Below are 20,145 nucleotides of genomic sequence, written 5' to 3' on the forward strand. Positions count from 1 at the left end.
CAGAAATGGAAAATTTCTTAATGGATGAATGACTTACAGAATTAACTGACTAATGCTGTCATAATGGGACTCATTTAATAAAAGTAATTATAAAGTCAAATGGCATTGTAAAGTCAGGCTGGGGTATCTGCATTTTAAACATTAGACTAATGATCTGTTCACAAAATAAACTGCAAGAAAATGAGGTGTGCTGTTCAGCTCTCAACAGGAATTCAGCTTTCAACATGTGCTTAAATTACTCAGGCCTTTTCATCCCAAGCCCTAATTTATAGAATGGGGTAGACATTGCTATTATCAGACCTCACAGTGGTGATGGGAAGAGTGAATGATACAGGTGAAGTCCTTGGGATGGTGCCTGGCACACAGCCAGGTTTTCAACAAATGTTTGCTGGTATTGTTGTTATTTGCTAAGATTTTTCTCAAACAAAATATTAAACAGATACAATGACTGTGGACACAAACTGCTGTTATATTTCTGCTCTCAGCATCACATCACTTTCATCCTTTTGACTTAACCATTTGGCGTCTGTGTTATATACTCCTGCAGCTTATAGGTCAACTATAAAAGGGCTTCTCTACATGTTGCTTTAAAATAATGTTTATTTTGCATAACTGTATTTCAGGAAGTGTTCTAAATATTTTCCTTTAGTGGGTTCATTTTGTTGTTATGGCCGCTATTATTACTCTAATGAATAGCTACTACTGCATCTACTATTATTCTACTATTTTAACAGATAAGGAAAGCTGAGGCTCCACCACGTGAAGCAGTTGGCTTAAAATGGCTTAGCTTGTGAGTGGGTCACACCCAGGCAGTCTGGCTCCATTGCCTCTGAATCCCTGTGCTCCCTTGAAATACCTTTGCTGCTACTGTTGCTTATGAAAATCAGCAGCCACGTTCTTTAAAAATGCTTTAATTTTGAAAACCAAGTTTTTTTAATTGGACTTTTTATTTTGTAGAGGAGTATAGCCAATTAACAATGTTGTGATAGTTTCAGGTGGGCAGCAAAGGGCCTCAGCCACACATAGACATGCATCCCTTCTCCCCCAGGCTCCCCTCCCATCAGGCTGCCACACAGCATTGAGCAGAGTTCCCTGTGCTCTTCAGTGGGCCGTGTTGGGTTACATTTTAAACACAGCAGTGTGCACCTGTCCACACTCCCTCACTGTCCCTTCCCCTGTCCTTTCCCCCGGCAGCCATAGCTTTCTTCTCTGTGAGTCCATTTCTGTTTCGTAAGCTCGTTTGGATCATGTCTCTTTAGATTCCGCATCTAAGAGACATCATGCAATGTTTCTGCTTCTCTGTTTACTTCACTTAGTATGACCATCCCTAGGTCCATCCATTACAAACTTAATTTTTCAATGATCATAATTTAGTTGTGTGGTTGCCCTGAACAGACTGAAATGTCATGCCCTTTGAAAAAAAACATTTTTAATATGGAAAAGAAAGAGTGTACTGAGCCATGCACTTATTGCTTCAAATAATGCAGTGGTTTTATATTGAAAACAGAAAGCATGATGTCTTGATTTATGGATCTGCTTTCAACATTTGTGTTATTAATCTTGCAAAACCCACTTGGGAAAAGATGTTTGCAGCAAGGCGCAGTTCTTCCTGGGTGTGGCGAGAGAAGCCCTGACTTCATTCTCTTTGCTGTTGGATGGGACGCTGCAGGCAGTAGCCCGTTCACAGTCACACCACCCGCTGGAGTGTTCCTACCTGCGTCCAGGGGACTCTTGACAGGGATGGGTGAAAATAAGGCTCCAAGAGTTTTCCAGTTTTTGCTGAAAATACCGCTTTCTGAGGGCATCTTACAGATTATGTGAACCTAGGGATTGTCACAGTAAGTGCAGTCAGAGACGCAGAAACATTGTGTGACGTCTCTTAGATGCCGAGTCTAAAAAGACGTGAAGCAAATGAACCGACACGACAGAAACGGGCTCGAGACCAGGGAGGAAATGAAGAGGATTTCGTCCTCTGCCAGCTCTGTAATTGATGACACTTTCATTTTTAGATGGCAGTGTAGTCGATTTACAGTGCTGTGTCCTGATGCTGGGAGGGACTGGGGGCAGGAGGAGAAGGGGACTCGAAGGATAAGATGGCTGGATGGCATCACCGACTCGGTGGACGTGAGTCTGAGTGAACTCCGGGAGCTGGTGATGGACAGGGAGGCCTGGCCTGCTGCGATTCCTGGGGTCGCAGAGTCGGACGCGACGGAGCGACTGATCTGTTAGTTTCAGGTGTGCAGCAAAGTGGTTCAGTCGTAGATGGAGAGATGTGTGCTACTTGCTAAGTCGCTCAGTCATGTCTGACTCTTAGTGACCCCGTGGACTGTAGCCCGCCAGGCTCCTCTGACCATGGGACTCTCCAGGCAAGAAGACTGGAGTGGGTTGCCGTGCCTTCCTCCAAGGGATCTTCCCCAGCCAGGGATCGAAACTGCCGCTCTTATGTCTCCTATTGTTTTTCAGATTCTTTCTACTATAGGATATTATAAGATACTGAATACAGTTCCCTGTGTCCTTCTTATTTATCTTTTATAATATATCCTAGTGTGTATCTGTTAACCCCAGACTCCTGAGTGCTGCTACATTTTTAGCCCCTCATTTGTGTCCAACTCTTTGTGACCCTGTGGACTGTAGCTTGCCAAGCTCCTCTGTCCATGGGATTTTTCAGGGAAGAATACTGGAGTGGGTTGCCATTTTCCTCCTCCAGGGGATCTCCAAACTCCTGATGACATGCAATATTCGAAAACAATATAGGAAGAAATATAGTGTTAGAAATGGTTAGGTCATGAAGCTAGTGTGAGCCCTTAATGATATTATAATGATGTTTCTAAATGTTTCAAAATATACTTTAAATTGTTGCCAACAAACATGAGTTGCACAAGACTGTCTAAATATTTATGGCATGATCGATGGCCTGAATGAAAATGCACAGCACGGATCTCACAGTGCCACATGTGAGTCTGTCATGACACTCAGCACGTCGTAAACAGTGTTTATGTGTCAGTCTCTTACTCCCTGTAAATGCTTTGTGGGCAAAAAGCTGGTTTTGCTCATTTTTATATCCTAAAGGTCTATATGGTATCTGGCTTGCATTATACACTAAAGAAAAAGTGGTCAAATGTATGCTTGAATGATGGAAGTCAGAAATAATTCAACAAGCCTCCATGAATATCTACTACATGCCCCCCCCCCCCTTTTTTTTTTGCCATGCCACAAGGCATATGACTTAGTTCCGCAACCACGGATTGAACCTCTGGCCCCTGAAGTGAAGTTCCACGTCCCAAGCCTGGGCCTCCAGGGAAGTCCCTGCATGTCACTCATTACGATGGGGGCACGAAGGTGCTATGGCTTTGATGAGTGCCCACTCTGAGGGGAAATATAAATAAGTGTACTGGATGGCGGGCGATGGGCTGTAAGAGATGTCTAGAGCCTGGTGGGGTCACGGAGGCACTTGGACTAACTGTGGTGGGCCACAGGGAGGATTTCACCAGAGGCTCTAAGTGTTTTTACGTAGAGATGGGAGGAAGAATTGTGATGAGTAAGGCAGTTTGGATGGTGGAAGGAGTAACCACTGACAGAAGTCTTAAATCACTGTGTGTTTGAGGAATGACTTTTCACATTTATTCACTGTAATATTATGTTATAAATGTGTTGGTGTTTTATTATGTAAGGTGGCTCAGATGGTAAAGGATCTGCTTGCAGTGCAGGAGAGTCAGGATTGATCCCTGGGTGGGGAAGACCCCCTGGAGAAGGGCATGGCATCCCACTCCAGTGCTCTCGCCTGGAGAATCCCATGGACAGAGGAGCCTGATGGGCTGCAGTCCATGGGTCACAAAGACAGACAGGACTGAGCGACTAACAGCACCATGTAATGTGTACTGTGAAATCATTATAAATTATACACACAATGTATCTTTTATTGAACATTGTATATATTGTATATATCTTTTATTGAATGACAATTTTCTTTTTAAATTGCAGTTCCAGTTACAGATGTTTGATATTGTTTGTTCCACATCCTGGGCCAATAAAGACAAATGCTGTGAACTTCCTGCCCTGGTAAGAATTCTTCTTTCACTAATTCTGTTCTTTGCTGAAACTTTCTAAAGTTATATTTAATTGCAGTGCTGAAAATGAAATGCTATTTCACAAAATTCATGTCACAGATAACTCATTATGATGCTGCTGATGAAAATTAAAAAGCAGTTAAGAAGGAGGCATATCTGGAATCAGCAGACACACGGACACACGCAGTGGGAACTGCCCAGCTACACGGGGTGCCACTTATGTAGGGTCCAGATGTTCCCAAATTCCGTGGTTCATGAATCCTTTGGTGTTGCAGTAATTTTTTTTCATGGTACCCCAGAGCCAAAAGAAATATCTAGTAATTCCATATATGAGGTCATTAGGTCCAATCGTCTTCATAAGTGTTCGTATCTTAAAAACTCTGCTGTATGAACCAACAATATATTAATATATAAATCAGAATTGTAAGATGATACACGTACTTTTGAAAAACCAGAACTACTCACTACTGGGATGTGTGTGCCTGCTGAGAACGCACTTCTCAGGTCTCAGAGTCTGATTGGACATCACCACCCTGGCTTCTTCCTTTTTTAACTAAAGCATTTATTTATGTGTTTGTGCCAGGTCTTATCTGCAGCACGGGGGCCCTTTAGTTGCAGGGGGGACCCCGCTCCCTGGTGAGGGTCCGACTGGCCCCTGCACTGGGGTCTCAGAATCTCAGCCTCTGGGCCAGCAGGGAAGGCCCCACCTTCCCTTCCTTTCCACGGTGATTTTCCCCGTGGTATTTGCTTTCCTTCATAGCAAGTGCTGATAAAACAAATTTACCAAGTTGTTCTTTTTTTTGTCTTTGGGATCTCAGTTTCCCGACCTGGGCCATGGCCCCCTGCTGTGGAAACGTGGAGTCTTAACCACTGGACTTCAGGGAAGTCCCTTCTAGTGTTGAAATTGTGACCTATTATACCTTGAGCTGGTTGTGTATACAAAGTCCAGTGGGTACTGAATTTTGCTGTGTCTCTTGACTTTTTAAAAAAAAACTCAGAATGCCCCTGTGAATTTCCTGTAATGCCCCAGGCCTTCTTTCCACACAATCTGGGAACGATAGTCATAATCTATTTAACTTAGGCAAAGCTGCTAGAAAAATAAACCTTTTCACATTATAAATACCAAATGTAACTCACCAGGGTGGATGACTGTGTATTTAAAAATGGATTGTTCGTACCTAAGGATCTTTAGGACCAGTGAGCTGAAATGTTGACCCTGTTATGTTTGGACAGAAGTCATGTCTTAAGAATTCAACCTGGTCATGGTCACGGGGAAGACTTCCTCAAGTCTAAAAAATTTCTTTTTTTAAGACCTTACATCAGCTCATGTCATCTGCTGCAGGCCATGTATGCGTGGTGACTTTGTTTGAGAAGGGAGTGACTCTTTTTTTCACCAAAATAAGTTTCCATTAAACTATGGTGAGGAATTAAAGCAGAGACACTATGATGCTGTGCATAAGGGCAGGTAGAGTGGGGATTGTAAGGAAGCACCCAGAAATACCCTGCATCAAGCAGAGTGTAATCACCATGTCGCCTAGGCAGATCCCTGCCCTCTCCGAGCTGTTCTTTTTCTTTCTGTCACTGAAGGTGTGCAAGTCCTGTGGTAGAAAGACTCAGATGGAGATACAGCCAGCAGCAGTGGCAAAACCATTAGGCAGTCTCTGGTCACAGGAGGCCTGCTGTCAGCCTGCTTGGAGGATCTTTCAGGATTCTTAAGTCTATCTCATTCAAGCTGCCCAAGGTATCAAGCCAGATACGTTTAGCAGGGTTTTCCTTTCCTGCAATGAGCTGAAACTTTTGGATATTGTCCAACATTTGGAGAAAAGCATATAAAGGCTCTTTGCTCAGACTCTTTTGGATTTCTGTTGTGAATATTTCAGAGCCTGAAAGTATTTTCAACTTGACAATTTAATTACCATCTGTCCTCTGTTCAGCCCTAACAGTACCTTTCCCCAAGATCTTAGAAGACGAAGCTCACTTTCTCTATCCAAAGGGACCGTTGAACCTTTCTAGTTTTTCATCCTAGGGCAGACTTTTTTGGCTGTTGCTCCAAATGGGATATTCACGAATCATTCAGTAGTGCTTACCAGGTGCCCTGTCTTCCTTTAAACGCCGGTAACTCATTCAGGCATATTCAGTCTGACCTAAATCATCTATCTTGTGGTGTCACCTGGCATCAGAATTCTCCAAGAGGAGATGAGCTCTTATCACAAAGCTTTAGGTTGGTGCTGTGGTGTTATTCTCACATTCAGCCACAGAATGTGAGCAGCAGTTAACATTGCTGCAGGTGTGTGTCAGCCACAGAGTGTGAGCAGCAGCTAACATTGCTGCAGGCGTGTGTCAGCCACAGAGTGTGAGCAGCAGCTAACATTGCTGCAGGCGTGTGTCAGCCACAGAGTGTGAGCAGCAGCTAACATTGCTGCAGGCGTGTGTCAGCCACAGAGTGTGAGCAGCAGCTAACATTGCTGCAGGTGTGCATCATGTGTTTAACCACTGTTTTCTTTTCTTCTGGCTCTTGGTTTTAGTGTGGAAGCGGGTGTTTTGATGGACTGTTGCTACAAGTTTTCTTTTATCCTTTGAAATGGAAAAAAGTGTTGTAACACTAAGGAAGTTTTCAGGACCTTTAGTTCACGGAGTACCACTTACCCAGCTGAATTAAATGGCAACCAGAATCTTTGGTTTTGCACCTCCACTTCTGCCTTTCTTGCTTCACCTGGATTCCCAAGCTGGTTTTGTCAACATCCTTTGATAACGGCGTTGATTAACGCCTTGCTAGACACCCATTCATTGCTTCTTTAAAGAAAAGATTTTGTGGTCAGAAGGGAATATTCTCTGCTTTTCTAGACTAATGCTCACTGCAGGATTTTTTTTGAAGTGTCTCCAAATGTTTCCTTTGAGTCATAAAGTCGTTTGTATAGACCATCTTGTTAATAGTCATACTATTTGTTTTTCTCTGCAGAGGGATGAGGAGGCCTGCCCAGAGCTCCCGCATGCCTGCTCCTGTTCGGAAATCAATAAAGCGGCTCTGGGACCAGCGGGCCCACCAGTAAGTCTTGCCTCATTTGACCTTAAGTGTTATTTGATAGTTGTTACAAAGGTTACTCATTTCCCCTGAATCATTGCTACTGCTTCTCTTTTAATAGAAGATACTCCCCTGCGTACATGGCCGGCTTCATGGCCATTCAGCTTGAGACTTGATTTCTTAGCAATTATGCAAATAAAGATGACCTTGTGACTAAGTTCTGGCCAGGGAGAGAGAAGGTGTATGCACGCAGCCTGGGCGTTGCTCTTAAATGGAAACCGAATGCCCTCCTTTGAGCGTGAGGTCGTGGGTTCACGGTGGCAGCAATGCCGCTGGGCACAGCACAGCAGGAAGAGGGAGGCACCAACGGCTTCACGCTGCCTTGGGCGATAAAGCCACTCGACTGCGCCGCAACAGCTCGGGTTTTAATATGAGAGAATAATAAATCTCCTACCTTGCTTAAGTGTTACCATTGACCTCCATGAAAACAGTCAGACAGCTTTCCAAACTAAGAAACTGGGAGTGCGGTGCTAGACTACCAGTTATTTCCTCTGAGCGCTTTGTAGATGCTGTTACAATGTCATCGCTTCCATTGTTGTTACAGAGAAGTCAGCTGCCAGTTGAATTAACTGTCATTTTTCTGTGAGAAATATTTTCTCCATTAGTTTCTTTTAAGATCCTTTTGTCATTAATGATCAGAAGTTTCACCACAGTACATTTTGATGCTATTGTTTTGTAGTCTTGGAACGTTGAGGGCTTTATGAATTTGAATACCAATGTTTCTTATACATTTTGGAGTTTTCTCAGTCATTTTCTCTTTAAACATTCCCTCTCTCTGATCATCTCTTTTTCTGAAACGCCAGCTAGATGTGCATTATACTTTCTGATTTTACTCTCATGTCCTTTTAACCTCTTTCTACTCTCTTTTTAACCTCTAATTTATTTCCTGTTTGTGTTGCCAGGCTTTCCTCTGTGTAATATCCTCAACATTACTTTCTGATGTACTGTGTGTTTAGCTCTGTTTAATACGCTGCTTAACCTAGGCATGGTGTTTTGGATTGTGATTATCATATTTAGTTTCTCTAGAAGTTATGTTTGGTTCCATTTCAAACCTTCTGGTCATTTGTATAACCTCTTCTTCTTTTGTAACATTTTCAAAACTTTTTTCTTTAAATATTTTAGTATGATTTACATTCTTTATCTGATCATCTCAGCATCTGTAGTATATGTGGTCTTGATTCTTCCATTTGCTTTGTTGGTAGTTTTATTCATGCTGTGTTGTTTCCACATGTCTTTTTTATTTTGGGGGTTGTATATTTGAGTTTGCATTACTTGAAACTTTCTGGGAATATTTTGACCCCATGTTTGAGCTGTATTTTTTGAGAGAGCGTATGTGTCTGCTTCTGTTAATATCCTGGCCGTACAAACCTGCTGAAACCCAGTAAACTCTGGTCCCTCAATTGTATGAGAATCAGTTTCTGGGTAGTATTTCTTAGTGGAGACATTTACTCCTCCTATAGCTAAAGTGGAAAAAAGTCTTGCTTTTCCACCTGCTGGTGAGACTTTTTGTGGCTGTTCTAGCTCACTCACATTGCTGCCTTTCGAGCTCCTCCGCTTTCAGTCACACCCATGTTCTGCCCACGCCTGCTCCTCACGGAGCCCAGCACCCTCTCACTGCCTTGCGTGGGCTGTGTGACGCCGCTTTCCAGAAACCTCAGCCATCCCCCTGCCCTCCCTCAGGGCAGCCTCAGCGATGCCTTCGCTCTGGTGCTTTGTTTCCTTTTCATTATGGTGCTTAAGGGTTCAATTCTTAATTAGAACAGCCTTTATTTTATTTTAAACAGCATTAATAAGCTTTTCTAGCTGGAGGCTTTTCAAGTTTTCTTCATCGGCAATGCTGCTGGAACAAGTTATAAAATATTTATGTGTGACCTAAGAGTGAGGAAAGCAGCAGCCGAGAAGCAGGAAAGCAGGGCTGAGCTCTGACTTGCGGGGAAGGAAGAGCCAAACGAGAAAAGCCATTGGCGTTTTCAAGCATAATAAACTATTGAAGAAACAGTGACCGAAACAGTATGGCTTCCAAGGTAGCTCGGTGATAAAGAATCTGCCTGAATGAAGGAGACATGGGTTCAATCCCTCGGTCAGGAAGATCCCCTGGAGAAGGAAAGGGCAACCCACTCCAGTGTTCTTGCCTGAGAAATCCCATGGACAGAGGAGCCTGGCAAGCTTCTTCCATGGGGTCGAAAAGAGTTGGACATGACTTAGCGACTAAGCAATAAAAGCAACAAATCCCCCAGTGTATGCAATAAGCCTGTCTGATGATTTAACATAGTTGCAACTGTTTCCTTATTCAAGAATTTACCCAGTGATAGGTGCCAGTAAAACTCCAGAAAAGCCACAGGACACCATGGATGAAAGAGCCATATTCCTTTTGCCTCACCTCACCCTTTCTTACTAAAAGGATGAAAGTTCACATCCACAAACATTTGCTGAATTCTTGTCACCCACTCCATGATGAAGGTTAGGTATCAGGTGGAAAATAAGTTAGAAGTATAAAAAGTTTCCTGGATTTTGTAGACCTAGTACCTCAGGTATCTGTGAGCCAAATTGTCACATTTGGACAAAACCTTCAACTAAAAGACAATTATTTAAGATGAACAAACACAATTAAAGAGGTGTCCCAGAATGAGTATGTTAATTGGAACACACTAGGCTTCTTGCAAGGAACAGAAAACTTGATGAATGCATTGATGTAGATCATTGGGATGCTTGAACATTCATAATTTGCTCAGCAAAAGACCTAGAGGTAGATGGTCCCAAGCAAATATGGCTGCTCAACAACTTTATCAAGACCCAAGCTTGTTCCAGCTTCCAAATTTGCTTTCTTTAGACTTACAGCTTCTTGATCATATTGGCTCAAACCAGTTAGTATACCCATTCCTTGGAGGCTGGGCAAGCAAATCTCTGTCTTTATAGCAGGAAAAGTGAAATGGAGAAGGAAGTCAGAAAAGAAGCTTTGGTAATCAACCAACAGTGTCTGCCACAGTTGGGGAAAACATTTGCATCATCTGTAACAGTTAAGGATGTGGTATCCAAATATATGAAGAGTTTCTGCACATTAAAGAGAAGACGACATGTAACCCAATAGGAAACTGGGTGAAGAATGTGAATTGGTAGTTGTATTGAGATAAAATGCAAATGGACAAGCGTTATGAAAAGATGCTCAATCATAGGAGTCTTAAGGGAAATAAAAATTAAAATAGGAGCAAGATATTATTTTTACCAGCTTCATAAAAATGTAAAGCTTGAAAATATCAAGTGCTGACTAAAATCTAGAGAAACAGAGACTCCCTTCATCAGCTCCTAACAGATGAATAAAGTGGTGCCGTGTTTTCACAGCAGTTTGACAATGTATCTGCCTCTCTGTTACATTTCACTTAAAATTCTCCTCGTTGAGATCTTAAATATTAAAATTTGTACTTGAATATTAAAATTTGTACTTAGGGCATGTATAACGATGGTGATTGTAGTATTGTTTAGACAGTAACAAATTGTAGGGGAAATGCCCTACATTTCCAATAATGAAAGAATGGTTAAACAAATTATCTCATTGTTCAGACAACTATGCAACTCATTTACAGTAAGTTAGATCTATATGTCATGTTATGGAAAAACATATTAAGTTAACTCAGAAATATATGAAAAGTGGTGTGTCATATATGTAATCTATATATGTCAAATAATACCGGAGACACTACAGGTAATATTTCCTGTAGAGACGTGTGCACTTACATAAAGTATGATTTGATTCAGTTCAGTTCAGTTCAGTCGATCAGTCGTGTCCGACTCTTTGTGACCCCATGAACTGCAGCACCCTGTGCATCACCAACTCCTGGAGTTTATTCAAACTCACCTCCATTGAGTTGGTGATGCCATCCAACCATCTCATCCTCTGTCATCCCCTTGTTCTCCCACCTTCAGTCTTTCCCAGCATCAGGGTATTTTCCAATGAGTCAGTTCTTCCCATCAGGTGGCCCAAGTATTGGAGTTTCAGCTTCAGCATCAGTCCTTCCAATGAACACCCAGGACTGATCTCCTTGAGGATGGACTGGTTGTATCCCTTTGGAGTTCAAGGGACTCTCAAGAGTCTTCTCCAACACCACAGTTCAAAAGCATCAGTTCTTCGGCACTCAGCTTTCTTTATAGTCCAACTCTCACATCCATACATGACTACTAGAAAAACCATAGCCTTGACTAGATGGACCTTTGTTGGCAAAGTAATGTCTCTGCTTTCAATATCCTGTCTAGGTTGGTCATAGCTTTCCTTCCAAGGAGTAAGTGTCTTTTAATTTCATGGCTGCAGTCACCATCTGTGGTGATTTTGGAGCCCAGAAAAATAAAATCAGCCACTGTTTCCCCTGTTTCCCCATTTCCCATGAAGTGATGGGACTGGATGCCATGATCTTCGTTTTCTGAATGTTGAGCTTTAAGCCAACTTTTTCACTCTCCTCTTTCACTTTCATCAAGAGGCTCCTTAGTTCTCTTCACTTTCTGCCGTAAGGGTGGTGTCATCTGCATATCTGAGGTTATTGATATTTCTCTTGGCAATCTTGATTCCAGCTTGTGCTTCATCCAGCCCAGCATTTCTCATGATGTACTCTGCATATAAGTTAAATAATGATTTGATTACTGTATGCTAAAAATCTGGAAGATAAGCAGCTGACTGGTGCTGGCAGTGAGTGTAAGTGCTTCAGACGAACTGGAGGAGGCCTTGACTGTCGCCTGATCCAGTCTTTTCCCAAGGGAGGCAAGGGCTGATGGTAACAGAAGGATCATCAGTGGTCACGGACACAGCCGGAGGTCAAATGGACTCATCCAGTGAGAAAGCCACTCCATTTTCAATGATCTTGTCATCCTTCTACTCAAGTGAAAGCATATTCTTAGACCGGTACCCATGTGACCCTCCTAACCCTTACTCACGCCCTCTTTTAATAGAGCAAAGGCTTTGCTCACAGTCGGCACCAGGGACAAAATCTGGCCAAGTTTAGTGACGTTATTTATAGTGTATTTTCAGGTCTGCCTCACATTCTTAGTAAGTAATATGTTTTTCCATCTGCTATAGTATATAATATTTGCTTTTGAAGCAGATTTAAGTGAAGTAAGAGCCAAGTAAAAAATATTCAGAGTATATTTACGTATATGTTATGCACACATATACAAAGAATATGTTTGCAAAGACTGTATACACACATATACACATATTTACTGTGTTATGTATTATGTGCATATATGTACAAAGAAAATACTACTAAATGATAGTACAGGGAGTGCATTAATGCGACAGAAGTTTTAAGAGGAAAATGCAAATAACTGACATTTCAGAGGCACTGAATAGCTTTTTATGATATAAATAAAAAGAACTAAATTGTTACTATTTTATATGCTTTTTACAATGTAATATAATACAGTCTAATTAAATAATTTAATCTCAAAGTCATGGTATAAGACATGCGTATAATTTTAGGTTAACAGTATATTTTTTATTATTTGCAGTATTAATAGCAGTGATCTTACACACGCAATCAAAAGATTCTGTAGCTTTTTGTTTTTTTTTTTAATTTAAAGGGATTTAGCATAGAAAGTTTGCTCAAGCTCTGAAACCATTAACAAGAAGAGGTGAATCTGGGGGACAGACCTCAGTTGAGGAACATAGTGAACATATCATTACACAACGTGTTGGCCTTTGTACCAAATAAGAATTACATAATCCATATTATTAAGGGAAACGAATACGCTATATTGCTTTCATATTTGTCTTTGTGCTAACACTTAATGTCTTTCTGCCAGGGGGGCCCAGGACTCCGAGGACCGAAAGGCCAGAGAGGTGACCCGGGCCTAAAGGTAAGACTCTCTCTCTCATCCCCAGGCATGGTATACTTTTGGAGTTAAGCAATAGTTACCCTTGGCAATCTAAAGCTCCTTATATATTTTTAAATTTTTAAAAATTTTATATTGGAGTATAGCCGATTAGTAACGCTGTGATAGTTTCGGGTGGACAGCAAAGGGACTCAGCCATACATATCCATATATCCATTCTCCCCGAAACTCCCTTCCCATCCAGGCTGCCACGTAACGTTGTAAAGCTTCTTGTATTTTAATGGAAGTTGTGTTGAAGCCTTTCCCCTTATTCTTAAAAGCTTGTGTGTTTTCATCAGAAGAAACGCCCTAACTCAGTGACAAGGTTTCTGGGTCTGAGACGGAGTGTCAGTGCTCCGGGCGCTTTGGTTGCTTATGCGGCTCTTGCTCTTGCTCTCCTCTTTCCTGTCTGCAACAAAGATGCGTCTTAGGGGGAGCGCTGAATCACAGCCAGGCTGCGGTCCTCCAGGGCATTGTTCAGGTTTTAGACTCCTCTCCTTCCCTCCCACCACGCGCCGTCAGACACACAGCCCTGTCTTCCCTTCTCACTGCCCAAGGCCACCAAGCGGGGTGGTTCAGTCTGTACCCCGTACAGAGGCCGCGACTCAAAGGAGCACGCCCTGCCGATCCCCGTCCAGGAACACGTTTCCCTGCTTCGCACAAAGGCACCTAAGGGGTGGCAGGCGCCCAGCCTAAGCGAGTTCAGGCCCCACCCCTCGTCTCTATTTCTGGCTCCAGGGGCCTGATGTTTTGGATTGAGTCTTCATATCTGCCCCGGATTCGTTTCTTTAGAGTTACACTGGAGCACATCACACCCTTAAGCCCTGCAGTCGTGCGCGACTGCCTTGAGAGTCAGCCCCAGCTCCTTGGCTTCAGGCCTCTGATCGCTCTTCCGCCTGTCTCACCTTCACCGTGACGCTCTTCCGCCTGTCTCACCTTCACCGTGACGCTCTTCCGCCTGTCTCACCTTCACCGTGACGCTCTTCCGCCTGTCTCACCTTCACCGTGATGCTCTGCGTCGTCCCCAGCCATCTTGCTTGACTTACTGCTTCAACATGATCACTTATTAAATCCGCACAGCATTTATTCATGGAGGAGAGAACACTGCAGCTTTTTTTTAGTAGAAAATTGGAGACAAGTGGAACAAGCTAAGAGAGAATGGGGCGAGGCCGAGGGGGAGTCAGTGAAAGAAGGCTGGAGAGAATGGATCGGGTACCACCCAGCTCCACACTCAGACCACACGAGGTCTTCTTTGTTGTTCTGTTTTACTTTTTGCGATTGTGGCACGTTTTCTCAGGCAGAGGCGATGGATCTTACTTGCTCCACGTATGAGAGTACGTTCCACAATATCTTCGATAAATGCAGAGCAGCGCCCCAGAGATGACAGTTCACAGTAACGAAGGAAGGGAATGTCGTTTGGCTGGATGGTGGGAACCTTCGAAGGCCAAGAGGGTGGTCTTGTACCGCTTACATCTTTCAGATTTGTGATGCAGTGTGGGGGGTCTAATTCCTCACATTGTTGGCACAGCGTTCTTATTTATGGAAACCACTATAAATACAGTTGCAGCAGCTACTGTGTTTTCTCTCCTGGCTCGCTGATGACTCTAGGCCTGGGAGGCGAGTCCTCTGAGGCTTCGTGTCTCGTTGTCCTGTGAGTGTTTTATGTCTGAGGAAAGTTAATGAAGTAGAAGATAAACGCGCTCAGCAGGAACATCGGGTAGTAGATATTTCTGGGTTCCAGGGGGTCTGACTTACCTTTGGCGTGATCTTCTTGCCTTCCAGGGACCAGATGGCCCTCGGGGTGAAACGGGCCCTCCTGGACCTCAGGGCCCCCCGGGGCCCCAGGGACCAAGCGGTCTCTCCATTCAAGGGATGCCTGTGAGTTGTGTGTCAGCATTGGGGCGGGTTTTGTTGTTCTCACTTCCCCATGAGTTATAGAGAATGAGCTTTTGTCTTCCACCCCTAGTAATGATCCACAGCCTCTTCCAGCCCCTGAAAGTAAGGACTGGGAAATGAGCATGATGATCGAGAGCTCATTCATAAGCCAGCTTTGCACTCAGTAAACGGGGCCTGTACGTTTATGTACGTGCCCAGGGAGTAGGTACAGCCACAGGTGATTTGTCTGGAAAAGAAAGCAAGGCTTGACACATACGGCTCCTTTTTCTTATTTGACCAAGTCCTTAGTGGGTATGATAAACCTGGAAAGGGACAGATGTTATATGACTTAAGTTTTTCATTTGGTATTTGTAGTAATCGTGGAGCTACAACCACAAAGCCATTTATTTAGGTCTTTATCTCGACAGGCCATCAAAGTGGGCTGCGATGAGTTTAACATTATAGACGATATGCTCTTTACAGCCACATGAGCTGTTTGTACCATTGAAAGCAAATTCAGTTCCATTCACTGATTTTCATTTAACTTAGTAGAGGAATCTAGATTTAAGGAATAAAACCAGTCTCTGTAATTAGTATTTGTGCCATTATATACATTTTTAAGTACAGTTTTAGTATAAATGATTGAAATACAGTTTTAGCAAATCTTCCTGTGCATATGATTGTGTGTCCCTAGCTCAGATGTCTTCATTTCCAGAGTCATTTACACATGAATGAATTATTCTTATTTAACATGCCAGTTTGTATAATTACAATTAACACTAAGAATTCGTTGAGGTCTTGCTACAGGTCAGGTACTGTGCTTGCTTTTGCCTTTTTATAAGTTTCTAGCCAAACAAAACAAAAGTATATATAGATGTAAGTTTTAACATCTAAGCTATAAATAATACTGAAATATTCAAGACTCTGCTCATGTATTTACAATATAAGCTTAACTAAATCAGATTGTATGCACTGTGTTTAAACTATTCTGAAATATAAACATTCTACTCTGTAAGCATGCTTACCTAAGTTGTGTAGCTTATGTGAAAAGTGAAATATGCTGTATTTGGATGTTAGTGTAGAAACAATTTAATGTTGAAAATGTTAAGAGTCAGCCAGCAGAGGAAAAGAAGAGACTAAGAACTTACCAGTTTCCTTTTGTGAACTTAACCCCCGTGTCCTTTCGGATGTCCAGGGAATGCCAGGTGAAAAAGGAGAGAAAGGAGAGATCGGATTGCCTGGCCCACAGGTACTATTTTTATTTTTTTACTCCATTGCTCTCAGTCTAGAGCTTTACCAAGAAAAAAGACCGTAGCTTCTGAAGTCCGCTGTGATCTTGGCAGTGAACGGTTTCCATGCTGAGGACCAGCAGCCTGTATTCATTGACCTTTGGCCCCCACCCGAGGGTCCTCCTGACGCTGCCCCGGGTGAACCCCGGTGGGTGAACTCCGGTGGGGGACATTTGCTTTCCTTCCGGTGAATAAGCTCTGGGCTTCACCCGTAGGGTTTCAGGTTTGTTTGGAGGCCTTGACTTATTCCGGGGCAGCTGGCTGAGAGGGTGATTGGTTTCCGCGATTCTGACACCGTCCTGTCTTTGCTCTGTCTAGGGTGTCCCGGGCAGTGTTGGTTCACCAGGACGCGACGGCTCCCCGGGCCAGAGGGTAAGACGAGCCCAAGATTGCCCGTTAGCACAGTACACTTCTCACCAGGTCTCTCTCTGCTGCTGGCAGGCTCTGTGCAGGGAAGTCAAACCACGTGTTTTGTTTTGTTTTTCCTTATTTTTTCTCCCATCTATCTACGTTCTACCAATCCTGCATCTGTTTACCTTAACTGGTGTTCTTCCATATCCATAACTTTCCTCAAAACCTAGAAACTTTCAGCAGACCTCCTCAAATCGTTCACACCTCTTGCTGAATGTTCCCAGAAGCTGAATGCAATTTGCACTGAATTGTGGGCGTTGGTCTAACAGATTTTCCGGTTGTTTCAAATTCTTAAGGTACAAACCTAAAGGAAATCAAGAACCGTAAGAACTGGAATTTAATGATGGTGACTATCTGTAATAGTCTCCATTTCTTTAGCACACATCAGTAGTCACTTCCTGGAATTGTTCAAGTGCACGGCAATAAAAGAATGTATAGGGTGGCTGAGGGCTGACTTAACATCCAGAGTGTGTTTGGTCAACATGTCTTCACTGAGCCAGGTTTGAGGGTTTTTGTCCTCAAAGAGTTTAGAGCTTAATGGGGGAAACAGAACCAAATAAGAAACATGCTATCATGGGAGAATTTACAGAGCCCCATAGGGCACAGGAATAGATAACCAAGCCAGACCTGGAGGGTTGGGGAAGGAAGGCTTCCCGGAGGCAGCACCACATAGACTGGTTTTCAACTGAGGGAGAGAAATCAGCCAGGAAGGACGGGGAAGCCATTGCAAGCAGAGAGAATAGCATGCGTGGCGTGTGGAGGGGTGGAGTGGACGAGAAGGTGGGCATCTCCGTTCCTGCGCGTGGTTCAATGTGGCTGGAGATAACAGTGCTCTGTCTGTATGTGTGTCTGTGTGTGCACACAAGTGTACACGTGTGTGCACATGCCTTGGTGTGGAGAGCTTGCCAAGAGATGGCACCGAAGATGTAAACACAAATTCACTGACGTCATCGCTTCTTTTTTTCGGACCAAGGATTTTGAGCTTTTACAGGAAGGCAATAGAAAGTTATTACATTTTCAGCGACAGAGAGAGACTGATCTTCCTCAAAAGGTCACTGGCAGCTGCACAGTTTTTCTTAAGACTGGATTATATACAGTGGCCTCCACTTAGATCCAGTCCAGTAAAGGACAGCACGTTCAGCGACATTCGCTGATATCGTAGGGGACAGCTAACCCACTAGGGTAGCAAATGATTAGCTGGAGGACGTAGTTCTCTATTCAGACCAGGTTGCCTTTAGCTATGCTGCTCAAGGATAAGGAAATAAATGTTTTCTATAGGGGTGCAGGTGTGGGAATTTAAACTCCTTCCATGTTAGGTTTTTTTTTTTGGTTTCACATTCAACTTTCATTTGCTTAAAATCTCAGTTCAATCTCCATCCATCAAATGGGATTAGTCGGTAAAGCACGTCCAGGTGAATGTATCTAAAAAGAGGCTTTCTCTAGAAGTGAGATTTATGTAGGTGTCTTGGACATGTGGAAGGAGTGTCTAAAAGTATTTATATGTTTTGGCAAAGGGCTTAGACTAAGATCCTGTGTGGTTACACACCTAGGTTCCTTCATGATTCCTGAAAACTCTGAAGCTCTGAAAACAGCAGTTCTAAAGGTTTGGTTCAGTGAGTTTCCTTGATTTATCTATGCAGCGTCTAGTCTTGGAAAAGTTCTTCCAGAGCAAACATATTGGGTTAGTGTCCAGATCATTTGAGTCTGGGATTCTTTTAAAAGCACTACGCCAACACAGATTTTTTGATAAATATGTTGCCATTCTTCCAAACATGTTTCGTTCTATAGGATAAAAAGTCTTAAGGCCTAATAAAGTGTTAATATATCTGTACATAGATTTTATTTCCCTCTCTCCCTCAATTTGAAGGTAAAACTTTCAGCTCAGTTCAGTCGCTCAGTTGTGTCTGACTCTTTGCAACCCCATGAATAGCAGCACGCCAGGCCTCCCTGTCCATCACCAACTCCCGGAGTTCACTCAAACTCATGTCTATTGAGTCGGTGACGCCATCCATCCATCTCAGCCTCTGGTGTCCCCTTCTCCTCCTGCTCTCAATCTGCCTCTAATGCCTATTTTGAAAAATTTGTGGATGGGAAGGGAATTGTGTTTTTAAAATGGTTTCCAGAGGACACTCATTCTTTAAACGAGTTAAAGAAAAATTTAACTCATTAAAAATTTAATGTTAAAAAAATTGTGCCAACCCTATCCCAGTTGCTTTAGGAAAGATATTTGAAGGTAATACTATTCCAGTGTACAGCTCTCGGGGCATCATTAACACATAATAATATGTAGTAGTATCTCCTGGAATGCCTACTCAGCTTGAGGGAGGGACTGCATATACATATTTTCATTATCTTAATATCTTGTTTAATAAGATATTAGTTGAACTCATATCTTAATTTAGTACCTGCTGTGTGTCATGTGGGCTTCCCTGGTGGCTCACTGGTTCAGAATCTGCCTGCAACACAGGGGAAACAGAAGACATGGTTCTGCCAGGAAGATCCCCTGGAGCGGGAACTGGTGACCCCCAGTGTTCCTGCCTGGAGAATCCCATGGACCGAGGAGCCTGGTGGGCTGCAGGCCACGGGGTCGCACAGAGTCGGAGGCGACTGAGTGACTTCACTTTCATCCCTGTTGTGCCTGAGGCACAGTTGCACTCAGAAGGAAAGCAATAATGATGACTATGGTAATAATGGCAGTGGCAACCGTGGCACAGAGCTGTCTGAGAGCAGACACACGGGGTGAAGAGACTTCCTGCCGAGACGCCCGAGGAGCCTCTCCCGGAAAGCGTTTTCCAGGAAATCGGGAAGGCGGTTGTTTTGTCGTTACGCCAAGCACTGAAATCACTCGTCGGGCTTCTCTGGTGGCTCAGTGGTGAAAAAGTCTATGTGCCAGTGCAGGCAACACGGGTTTGATCCCTGGGTTGGGACGATCCCCTGAAGAAAGAAATGACAACCCACTCTAGTATTCTTGCCTGGGAATATTCTTGCCTGGGAAATCCCATGGAGAGAGGGGCTTGGCAGGCTACAGTCCATGGGGTCTCAAAGAGTCGGGCATGATTTAACGACGAAACAGCACCACCAAACACTGAAATCACTCATTTATTCCTTGTTGTTCCGTCACTCAGTCGTGTTCGACTCTACAACCCCGTGAAGTGCAGCACGCCAGGCTTCCCTGTCCTTCAGCATCTCCTGAGTTTGCTCAGTCTCATGTCCGTTCATCCTCTGTCGCCCGCTTCTCCTCTCGCCTTCAATCTTTCCCAGCCTCAGGCCCTTTTCTAGTGAGTCAGCTCTTCGCATCATTACCATGCCCCATTTCTTCTGATAGTCAAGTGATGGGCTGTCCCTTACTGGTCATCCTTCTTTTAAAAAATCCTTGTCTTACTGAGAGTTAAGAATTCACAGCCCCAAACTGTGATCAGTGCCCTGCTTATTAGCTTAGGGAAAGGCCAGCGTCCCTCACCTGGAGCCAGGGCCAATGTTACCCTTCCATTTAGTCTGCAAGGAGGGGAGTTTAGCAGAAAACAAAGAGAGGATTAAACATCTCTTTAAACAGGAAACATGTTTT

At 43.4% G+C, this 20,145-nt stretch overlaps 1 protein-coding gene across 4 annotated transcripts in view; it reads left to right on the forward strand.

The window, feature by feature from the left end:
* COL14A1 (collagen type XIV alpha 1 chain) overlaps positions 1 to 20,145 on the forward strand; it is a 234,110-nt gene that overhangs the window by 154,915 nt on the left and 59,050 nt on the right. For all 4 annotated transcript variants that reach the window (XR_011570692.1, XR_011570693.1, XM_070802990.1 and 1 more), the window contains exons 35-40: positions 3,982 to 4,059; positions 7,027 to 7,113; positions 12,937 to 12,990; positions 14,788 to 14,883; positions 16,076 to 16,129; positions 16,488 to 16,541. Coding sequence is in view for 2 of the 4 variants with exons in the window: in XM_070802990.1 (XP_070659091.1) it covers positions 3,982 to 4,059; positions 7,027 to 7,113; positions 12,937 to 12,990; positions 14,788 to 14,883; positions 16,076 to 16,129; positions 16,488 to 16,541 (423 nt within the window). In the remaining 2 variants the exon portion in view is untranslated. The remainder of the gene's footprint in view (positions 1 to 3,981; positions 4,060 to 7,026; positions 7,114 to 12,936; positions 12,991 to 14,787; positions 14,884 to 16,075; positions 16,130 to 16,487; positions 16,542 to 20,145) is intronic.

Source organism: Bos indicus, chromosome 14 (assembly GCF_029378745.1).
Source record: "Bos indicus isolate NIAB-ARS_2022 breed Sahiwal x Tharparkar chromosome 14, NIAB-ARS_B.indTharparkar_mat_pri_1.0, whole genome shotgun sequence".
Classification (NCBI taxonomy): domain Eukaryota; kingdom Metazoa; phylum Chordata; class Mammalia; order Artiodactyla; family Bovidae; genus Bos; species Bos indicus.